The sequence below is a fragment of the Diorhabda carinulata genome, chromosome Y (genome assembly GCF_026250575.1).
Source record: "Diorhabda carinulata isolate Delta chromosome Y, icDioCari1.1, whole genome shotgun sequence".
NCBI lineage: Eukaryota > Metazoa > Arthropoda > Insecta > Coleoptera > Chrysomelidae > Diorhabda > Diorhabda carinulata.
This window is the reverse complement of record NC_079473.1, coordinates 11,139,008-11,150,370: the sequence shown is the minus strand read 5'-3', so window position 1 is coordinate 11,150,370 and position 11,363 is coordinate 11,139,008. Positions and strand designations below refer to the sequence as shown.

Genomic DNA, 11,363 nt, shown 5'->3' with positions numbered 1-11,363 from the left:
TTCCATAGGGAATTTTCATTAATAATATATAAATGGTAATTTTCAAATTCACCAGCCATGGCAATGAACATATACTCCGGTATTATGTCGCATAAATTTTTATCCGGTTCATTTGGTTGATGTGCAAGTGTCTTTGTAGTCGGTGGCAGCGCTGATGTGGGTTTGAAAGGATTATTTACATATGAATTGATTGGTCCATAAAGAGCTTCAAGGGCCATTTTATCATCCTCATCCAATTTAGGAGCAATGTTGAATTGATACCATGGATACATTATTGCTGTCTCAATATCACTGTGAGCAATTCCTAAAATATGCCCAATTTCATGAATTAATACCATAAGTAGGCTAGTCTGATCTTCTGAACTTGATCCATCCAAACTTAAATCCCACTTCTCATCAGCATCAATATGAAGCTCTATACAACTGTTGCCTTTTGGGAAATAAGCATGTGCCAACACCTTTCTGGGCCCATCAAATGTACTGGAGCACTCACCTCTACCTTGGCAATTTGCTCGAAAATAGTGCTTTCCCCGTACAACTGTAATAGATATATCGGGAGCATAAGGCCGTATTTTGTGTATTAATTCAAATTTAAATTTGAACTGTTACTCCACACTTCAAAAGCCTTTTTGGTTACTTTAAGATATTCTGGAGTTGCCTGAGGGAAATACCATTTCAAATCAAATTTTGTCCATTTTGATTTAACTCTAAAAGAATGATCATCGTCGGAAGCTGCTTCACTCACATTACATCTTGGTCTATTTAGAAGTTGAATTGTATTTTCATCTAATTCTCCCGTTGCAGGGATATTATATCTTTCTTGAAAACTCAACAAATAATCCTCAAGTTTAGTCAAATCATTTTCATTTGCGTACCCGAACCGGTGTAAATACTTCATAGCATACTGTTGGTCGACAACGCATAGTACTGCAGCTAATATAATGATTAACATGATCTTCACTCTTCTGCTATCCTCAAAAAACTAATTTCCAATCACATTAATAACGGAATATATAATTTTTAAAAACCCAAAGACTTTTAACCGACCTGGTATATCATCGCAACGAATCTGTCTCGATTACGTGCGTGATACCTTACATTGACAAAAAATCTCTTTTTATTTATACGTTATACTTTTATGTTACAAGATTAGCGAATAATAATGGTATATATAATTTTTTAAAACCCAAAGACTTTTAACCGACCTGGTATATCAGCGCTCCCGCGCAACGAAACTTTACGCGTGCGCAAAACGAAGTCTCTCTCTCTCTTACACATTGTCTCGCTGCTCTCTCTCTAACACACGGTTTTCCCTATTTCTATAGTCGTGCATACGTTGTTCATCTACTTTGATATATAAACATAAAGTTTTATAACGTTTTCGAACCGCCTTTTTAGTCAGCAAAAGACGATGTAGACTAGCTTGAATTTTACATCATGACATATACTTTTACAATTTGCATCGTGCTATACCATACAACTAGAAAATACACGTGAGTAGCGTTCAACTTAGATAATCGATTTTCTAAAAGGAATTGAATGATTATAGTACAAGATTTAAATCTGTACAAGAAAAGTTGTAGTTCAAGCAAGCGCATTGTTTGAACATTTCTCAACAAAAATATATTAGTAATATTTCAACCATTTTTCATACTTATTTGATGCAGTTTAAGCAAAATTTTTATGTCGATTCGCACTTAGTCCATTACTAAACTTCTAATATGAAAAAATAATCAAGACAGTGGGTTTTAAACAACAGAAATGCTCAAGAAGGCGGTTTACCAATCACCTTATTAATCAGATTTAGCCTTCGGCGACATTAACTATATTAAAATTTGGATCTAAAACGACGTATTAGTTGATAAACAAATAATAAATGATTGTGTTGTTTGTTGTTGGAGACGTTGATGGATTTTGATAGGAAAATAATAATTAGAATAGAGGATAGAAGTTTTAGGATGATCTGAAGTAAAGCAGATGTTATCTCGTTAGATCATCCATTTTGATAACTGCGTTTTATAGAAAAACGTCCGTGGAACTGATCAAATTAAATACGTATATGTTTTAATCATCAGTTGTAGTAATTACAGAAAAATAAAAACTATAAGAGCCTCTGCATTGATTTAGAGATGTAATGTTTGTAAATTTATTAAAATATTACAAATTATTTTCAAAAAAAAATTGAAACAACTTAAACGATATTGAAGAAAAATGAAAATAAAAAAGTTGAGAGTGTTTTTATGTGAAAAACTAATTTGATTTACATACATATATGAAAAAGTCTAAACAAACATGTTTTTTTGATATTGAAATTACATAAATACTTCTATAAATTAATTGTTTCTCATTGTAATTAAATTAAATTAAATTAAAAATCCCTTTTTCAGATGAGAAAAATACTGAAACCATCTGTTCAAATTTCACTTGTAAAATATTTGTTTGTAGTGACTTTGATTCAACAATTTTACCAAGTCTTTACGATCCCAAAACGAAGTAGAATTTATTCAGGGTCTTATTCGGCAAGTGGTAGTTTTTATACTTTAGATTCCTCCGCCAGGATCTCAGCACTTCTTTTTTTCTATTTGTATATTTACATTTACCATATTCGAGTTTATTTGTTCAGCAGCGAAATTGAGATGTACTTGTACAGAATATAATTTTTTTTCCTTTACAGAACGGTAAAAAAATGAAAAGATATAACTAAATAACGAACATTTTAGACTATGATATGAAGTTGGAAACAAGTTTGTAATTGCCCTGAAAACATACTTCGTTCCTTAAACTTAATTTTAGGTCTAACTATTTACCTATGTTTTACCCCAAACGTCTCTTAATCACGTCAATTAGAAAGTTTTCACACCAAATAGTTTCCAAAAAAAACCAACAAAACTAGTTGAGTTCCAACTAAAAATTCCAAGTTCATCTACGATTTTTTTCTTAGGATTCTGGTTTGAATAATTACATCAAAAAAAATTTAAGATAATTCTTATAAACTCTTTGTATAGATACATGTTTAAATGAGTGACTTTTGAAGTATATTTTAAAAATTTGTATATGAAGACACCTTGGACTGACTGGATCACCAACGACGAAGTGCTAAGACGCATTAGTCGCAACAGAAAGCTGTTGACAATTATTAAGATTGCGTACGCCATTGAAATGGGCAGGATACATAACGAGAATTTGTAAGTAGGATAATGGATACCTCTATGGACAAGAAACAAAGGCAGATGAGGAAATACCTAGAGAAATCGAATTGAGGGAGAAGACAGGACCAAAAAAAACTGTAGCAAAAGCCACAAGGGGAGTAAACCACCCCAATAAAAAGATAGATAAGTATTGTTCCTTTTATAGACAAGGAGTTTGTGGACGTTGTTAGGATTTGACGAGATTGGTTTATAGCTTGGAAACCTCATACATGTCCTAACCTAACATTTTCTTTACTTATTTTTTGATGAAAGAAATTCAACATTTTTTATCTCCAAGTAGTAATAGTTTTAGAAAAATTCGTTAAAGAAATTTTACGTAATCTAATAGATCATCTTGTATTGTAAAAAACAACCAAAAAAAATAATTCATCTATTCCGAAATGGAAAATTTACGTCAAAGCTCAAAATACGGAAAAATAGGCAAAATGATGACAAAAAGAAAAAGTATAAAAAACGGCCGACGGTCTTTGTTAAATATAGAAAAGCAGTTGTAGACTCGAGCTGGGTATTTCTGACCGGAATGGACATATATTACGAGACCTTAGTTTATTCTACAGAATTAAGCTTCCAAGTGCTTTTTACTAGTCGCACAATAAAATAAGAAAATTGTAAAATAATTCAATCTCCGAGTTTAATGTTTAACCTCCGATTCTCCAAATATCTTTGAGAACTTTTGTAAGAAACGGGCGGCGTCGAGGACGTCATTAGACTATGCGAATGTCTTTTAATCTCAAATTCGGCATGACACCATTTTTAATTAATAACGACTGCTTTATTCGATATTATTCCAAAGAGCAGACGGATGTAAAAGCAGACATAATTTATTAGATGTATATGCAGCAAATGTCGCTATTAGTTTTCTTTGTTTATCACATGAAAACAACTCAAATTTTAAAACTACTCGCACCACCAAACGTCTTTTTTCGTAAATACAAACATTAGCTATTATAGAATAGATTTCATTAATGTTTGGCTTTTGAAAGACCTTCAATAATATTGATAATGATTATCCATTGAGGAAAAGTCTTCTCGCCATACTAAGAAAGCAAGAAGACTTAAACATTATCCTAATTGATACCATTAACTCCCAGGATACTTCCCAGGAGCTTGCCTGTATTTTATAGACACTGGATTATAGCTCTAAACGAATTATCCTTTTTTGAACGAAAACAGATTTGTTTTATTCGATGATTTTTCCAAAAACGTCTCTCCATACTAAAGAGGAACAGTCTTTTTTGGGTACATATAGCATTTGGTAGGACAAACAAGATTGTTCTCCATAAACAGACACTAAGGACACAAGACGACTTAAATATTGTCTATTTTTAGGTGAATATATGAAAATAAGTGTTCGGAATATCTATTTTTAAAAAGGAAATGTCTTGGTTGCGAAATATCAAACAACGGACATACCTACACGATATAAAGTTTTTAATACAGACGAAATAATAGAAAAATATCATCGCAAACATCCATTAATGGATAGTATTACAAAAATAATGATCCAAATCGCTAAAACCTTCTGGAACCGATGTAAGACACCATCAAATATACCCAGGATACTTCTCAGAAGCTTGGCTATAGAACACGGACACCAGATTTTAGATCTAAACTAATTATCTCTTTTTAGATGAAACCAGATTTGTTTTATTAGATGATAGTAGTTTGAAGAGGTCTAAGGCATTCAGAAAGACTAGATTTTTCTAGTTCCATACTAAAGAGGAACAGTCTTTTTTGGGTACATATAGGATTTGGTGAGACAAACAAGTTTGTTTTTCATAAACAGACACTAAGAACACAAGAAGATTTAAATATTATCCTAATTGATACAATTAACTATCTGGTGTTCCAGATCGACCATTTTTCTCCATATTAAAAAGGAACAGACTTAAACATTATCCTAATTGATACCGTTCACTACTCGTTGATCCAGATCATCCATTTCTGCAATTTTTTTGTCGCTGAAATTCGCTGTCGCGCGAAATTTCTCGAAAACAATTTAAGGTAATAGACGAATATTTATCAGTTATCGTACTTTATACAAAATGATTTTTTCTAAACATATAACCGAGCTAGAAGTTTCACCACAACAAAGTACAATCAGTATATTTACCTTATAACGACTACAACAACAAGTTAATAAAGATTAAGACGAAGGAAGGCACCTTCATGTTGCACGCTGCTGTAAACGCAGAAAGCAATACGTCCCTCTATTCATACAAATTCATTCGTCTGTGATATCAACAATGCAAATGGCAGAGTGGTTCTTCGTCAACCGGAAAATACACAACACGTGAATGAGAAATGCACTAAACAGGACCTATTCGTATATTCAAAAGGAGACAAGAAAACGAAGGATCCCTCAAATGGTAAACTGTAAAACGTCATTGTCATTTTATAGTTTTGAAAATCAATTAATAAAATTACAAACAATAATGATAAAATTATTGATAATAAAACTTCGTATACGAAAAAAATCTACATATGATATCAATTGTATTAAAATATTTCAATTGAGTATTGAAATTCTGGTAATACTTGAAGAAATTAACACTAAAGACTTTAATTAGGTGCTAATATAAAGGATGTACATCGCATTTTATAATTTTAACCCAAAGTTCGTTACGACAAGTTCTTTAAGACATTTGTCTTTGGATTTAGATACAAGAAACTGTCGCACTGTATTTCTGGATTGTCAATTACTAATTTAGAAACCTCATCTATCATTAATATTTTTTCAAGATCATTTCTTCATTTTGTTAAGTATAGTATCAATTACTTCATCATAATTTTTATTTTAATCTTAATTTGCGTCCTATATTTCCTTTACTGGCTTTGTTAATTTCTTTATTTGTAAATACTTACTTCATCATCTATCAGCCATCTTCCATCCACTGCTGGATATAGGCCTCCTCTAGTTTAAACCATCTATCTCTATCTTGAGCTGTATGTATCCAATTTCCTACAATTTTCTTTTCATCGTCACTCCATCTTGTTGGCGGCCTGCCTCTACTTCTCTTATCCATTCTTGGCCTCCACTCCAATATTCTTTTCGTCCATCTATTATCCGTCATTCGGGCTACATGGCCTGCCCATTTCCATTTCTTTTGGGCTATAATTTCAATAATGTCCTTAACGTTTGTTCTTCTTCTTATGTTCTCATTTGTAATTCTATCCCTTCTCGTAATTCCCAATATTGCCCTTTCCATTGCCCGTTGCGCCACTCTCATCTTTCCTGCAGTTTGTCTCGTGAGGGTAAGCGTCTCTGCTCCATAGGACATCACAGGTATAACACACTGCTCATATACTTTTCTCTTTAGGCTTATTGGTAAGTCTGATTTCAAGGTACTACTCAACTTGCCAAAAGCTATCCATCCTAACTGTATTCGACGCTTTATCTCACACGTTTGGTTATCTCTTCCTATCCTCACTTCATGGCCTAGATATTTATAGTCATATACTTGCGCTATCGCACCTCCATCGATAATTATGTTATCATTTGTTACCAGATTTGTCATAAATTTGGTTTTGTCTAAATTTATTTCTAGACCAATATTCATTGTGGTTCTTTTCAAATCCGTGGCCATCTGCCGAGCGTCTTGCATATTGTCGGTGATTATGACGATATCGTCTGCGAAACGCAGGTGGTTTAGATACTCACCGTCGATATTTATACCTTTCTCTTCCCAGTTTAATTTTTTGAAAGAGTATTCCAACACACATGTGTCAAACGCCTTTTTAAAATCGACAAATATCATTACGAGGGGCCTATTATATTCTATGGATTTTTCTATCAGTATCTTAATCGTTTGCAAATGGTCGTTTGTTCCATACCCTATTCTGAACCCCGCCTGTTCTCTGGGCTGATAAAAGTCTAACTTTCGTTCCAAGCGTTTCGTTACGATCTTAGTGAACCATTTATAAAGGTGAGAAAGCTAGCTTATAGGTCTATAGTTTTCAAGGTTCGTTATATCCCCTTTTTTGTGGATGAAAATTATCGTCGCATTTCTCCACTTTTCCGGGATTTCCCCTTTTGTAGACATAGATTGAAGAGGGAGATTATTTCTTTTAAAAGTTTCTCACCCCCAACTTTGACAGCTTCTATCACAATTTGGTCTTCTCCTGCCGCTTTCTTGTTTTTCATTTCCGTTAGGGCATTTTTTGACTCTTCAATTGTTATTTCGGGTACAAGTTCTGAACCTTGGTTTACGACTTTCATTTTATTTTCTGTAATATTTAATTCTTCTCTTCTGCTCCTATATAGTTCCTTGTAGAATTCTTCTACAATTTTTACCAATTCTCTCCTATTGTTTGTTTCTTTTTTGTTGTTATCCTTGAGTTTGATGATTTCCTTTTTCCCATCAGCTGGTCTCCTTCTAAGCACCTTCATACTTTTATTTTCTTCGATTACTTGTCTGGTTTTTTCTGTGTTATATTTCCTTAAATCTTTCCGTATTTCTTTTGAAATAGTCTTATTTAGTGTTCTTATTTCGCTTGTATCTTCCTTTTGTTGTTCTACTAGAAGTCTTCTTTGTCTAATTAGATCTTTTGTATTTTTGCTTATTTTTTCTTCTTTATCTCCATCTCTTTTACAGTATTTTTGTTGTGCTTTTAATATTGTTCCAGTGATTTCTTCATTTAATATGTTTATGTCTAGTGACTGGTTTGTGTTCAGGGATTCAGTTAAGAAAGTATTATACGCATCAATATCTTCTGGGGTCTCCCACTTTATTTGTTGTTTCTTTCTTATCATTTTTTGTCGTTCATTTCTGGCGTTTATTCTTACAGTTGCTCTTACAGCTCTATGATCACTCCCTATACCGAATTTATTTAGAACTGTAACATCTATTTCATTTTTTGTTCTTCCATTTGGGTTTACCCAAGTCCATCGTCTATGCAATTTCTTTTGAAAGAAGCTGTTCATTACATATAACTTTTGATTGTGCAGGAAATCTATCAATGTCTGTCCTCTCTCATTTCGACCATCTATTCCAAAGCATCCAATTGCCACCTCCGACATATCTGTTTGTTTTCCAATTTTGGCGTTAAAGTCCCCCATAATAAAAGTATAGTAGCATCGATTCTCTTTAAGTGCTATTTCTATGTTACCATAGAAGGTGTTAACTTCCTCATCTGTGTGGGCTGTCGTAGGAGCGTATACTTGAATAATTTTAATTTCATACCTTTTACTAATGGAAAGTGTTATATTTGCCACTCTGTCTGATATAGTCTTTAGAGTGACTATTGATTTTTCAAGTCGTTTGTTTATTAAGAATCCTATACCACCGTCAGGGCTGTTGGGATTTTCATTTTGATAAAAGAGATGTCCGGACTTCAATTTAAGAAGTTGTTCTTCTTTTCTTCTTGTTTCACATAAACCGATTATATCCCAGCTTATGTCCTTAATCTCCTCTTCCATTTCTAGAAGTTTACTACTTGACGATAATGTTCTTACATTGTAGGTTATGATTTTAAAGATCTTAGTGTTTCTACTTGATTTGCTTGTCGGTTTTTTGTCCCCCCCAGAATCCATGGGACTGACTGAAGTTTCTTCAGCACAAGATTTTGGACGATCTATCCTACTTGCCTGGGGTCGTTCCGTAATTGTTTTAAAACTCGACATAATTTTGAGGGTTTTTTGGCAAATAAAACGCCACGCTTGCCATTGCGTGTTGGCGAGTGTGTATTTCAGCCGCTCCTAACATGGAGATACAGACGCTGTTTGAAGCCGCCCACTCTGGGTCAGACGCCTCACCGTTGTGGGTTTCCTTAGCTTCACTTTCATCTCTTCGAGACCTTACCGGCAAGGGTGGCCCTACCAGTAGCTATGCTACCGCCGGCATCGCTCCCTGGATATTGAAAGTTACTGAGCCCTCTCACCACGCCAAGGTGAAAAACCCCGAGAGAGAGAAATACTTACTTATTCTATTGTTAATCGTGAAAATTATACGAGGTTAGATAGATAGTTCAGTTTTTTGAATTTTTACCCTTTCGAATTACGACATCTCGTGTATAAATATAAAAATGAAGGAAAAAGAAAGTATCCGCTATGTTAATTTAAATATTTTTCGTAGTATTCGATTCGGAATTCGAAACATCATTTCGTGACTTACGGATTTGGGATGTTTAGTATTGTCTCTTATGGGTACATTAGTTTGTTGGTTACCATTCAGAACAGAAAAGGCCATAGAAATTAATTAATCTAATATTAATAACGACTTTATTAACCTTAATATATTTACTATAACTGACTTATTAAGCTAAAATATTACTATTTTTCACCAAATATTACTTTCACTTCACCAATTTACTTTTTTACTTCACTATGTGAGTCTTCACTTAATAAAAATAAATTATTTGTAAATTACTTCCAGTATTGGTGTAGTGCCTATACTTGTTATTAAAAAAGATAATCAAATACTTGCCAACATCTTAGAAGCATTTAGCTTGTTTAAATCATATTCATCACCATAAAACATTGTGGTGTGTACGTGAGCATTTTCAAATACACATGTAGGTATATTTAGGGTTGCCATCTCTAAATTTTGGAAAACAGGACAAAACGCCTGCATGATCGCTGGGTGGATTGAGTAGCTTAGCGATTGTGTTGCCGGTCCCAAGCCCGAGAAAAGGAGGAGGGTTAGTGGAACGGATTAGCAGCCCATCCACCGTAAAACCGAATATAGCTCATAGACCCACAAATTTGACTCGGAATAGGACTGATTTAAAGACAACGACCCATGCGAGAAAAAGGTTAACGAATTGGAGGGGGAGAGATGTTCTGCGATTTGCTACCTGGAATATAAAAACTTTTAACAACAAAGAGCAAGAAGTTATGATAGAACTAAAAGACCACCGCATCGATATCTGCGCCCTTCAAGAAACCAAAAAAAAGGGAAATGGACAACAAATATACGACGATTACATGGTAATATACAGTGGAGTCAGCAAAGACGAACGTGCGAAAGAAGGAGTGGCACTGGCAATACACAAGAAATATACAAACAGCATAGAAGAATGTCAATATACATCATCTCGCATACTAATCGTTAAACTGCGAACAGAAACTCAATTATTAAATATAATATCGATATATGCACCCGAAGATAATAAGCCAAAACAAGAGCGAGAAAGTTTCTATGAACAGCTTCAAAATATTACAGAATCACTACCACAGAATGAATCGATAATAATCCTTGGAGATTTTAACGCACGCATTGGTAACGAAGTGATACCAGGCGTAAAACAACGCTTTAACGAAAATATATTGAACGACAATGGGGAATTGCTGATGAACCTATGTTCGCTATGTGATCTAAGAATCAACAACACCTTCTTTGATCTCAAACCACAGTACAAATCCACTTTCCGTAACTCCCGGGGACAACAATCAACAATAGACTACATCGTAACCAATAGACATATACACCCCGCACAGATACAAGAAGTAAGGACATTAAACTCCGCGAATGCAGGAAGTGACCACAGTTTGCTTCTGGGAAAAATCAAAATGAAACTTAACCTGGGAAGGAATAGAGAACCAAGAGCACACACAGAAAAAATAAACATCGAATCCATGTGGGACACAACCATAAAAGAACTATATAAAAACCGTTTAAAAGGGAAAATCGATAAAAACCCGATAGAAGAAAATGATGATATTAACAACAGTTGGAAGAGATTAAAAGAAAATATCATAGAAGCAGCAAGTGAATCGCTTGGAACTCGGACTATAAGACCACAAAAACAAAGAACGAACAAAACATTATGGTTCTCCAGCAAGGTCAAAGAACAGTGCAAAAAGAAAAAGAAAGCGTACTTAAACTACATGTCGTCACAAACGGCAGAAGCATATAAAGAATAAAAGAGAATCCGTAACGATACAAAAACACTAGTGAGACAAATGAAAGACAACTACTGGGAAACCTTCTCCAAAAGAATGGAAAACGACTTCTATGGGTTACAAAAACAAATCTGGTGATTAATAAGAAATCAGAGAACAGAAGCAAATGAACTCATCAGAACCAGACACGTAGAAAGAGATACTTGGGTAAAATATTTAGAGGAACTATACAAGGAAGAAGAGACCGAAACCGAACCAAATACACCAGAGATAGTAATAAGTGATGAGACTAATATAAAAAAGGAAGATAT

General features: G+C 34.0%; 1 protein-coding gene across 1 annotated transcript; it reads left to right on the top strand.

Annotated features, from left to right (window-relative positions):
* The first annotated feature begins 10,044 nt into the window (after positions 1-10,044).
* LOC130902930 (craniofacial development protein 2-like) lies at positions 10,045-11,073 on the top strand. The gene has a single exon (XM_057815218.1). The coding sequence runs from the start codon at positions 10,045-10,047 to the stop codon at positions 11,071-11,073; it is 1,029 nt and encodes a 342-aa protein (XP_057671201.1).
* The last annotated feature ends 290 nt before the right edge of the window (positions 11,074-11,363 follow it).

Bases quoted from the DNA above. Each gene is read 5' to 3' on its own strand.
- LOC130902930 (XM_057815218.1), top strand. From the start codon at position 10,045: ATGATAGAACTAAAAGACCACCGCATCGATATCTGCGCCCTTCAAGAA.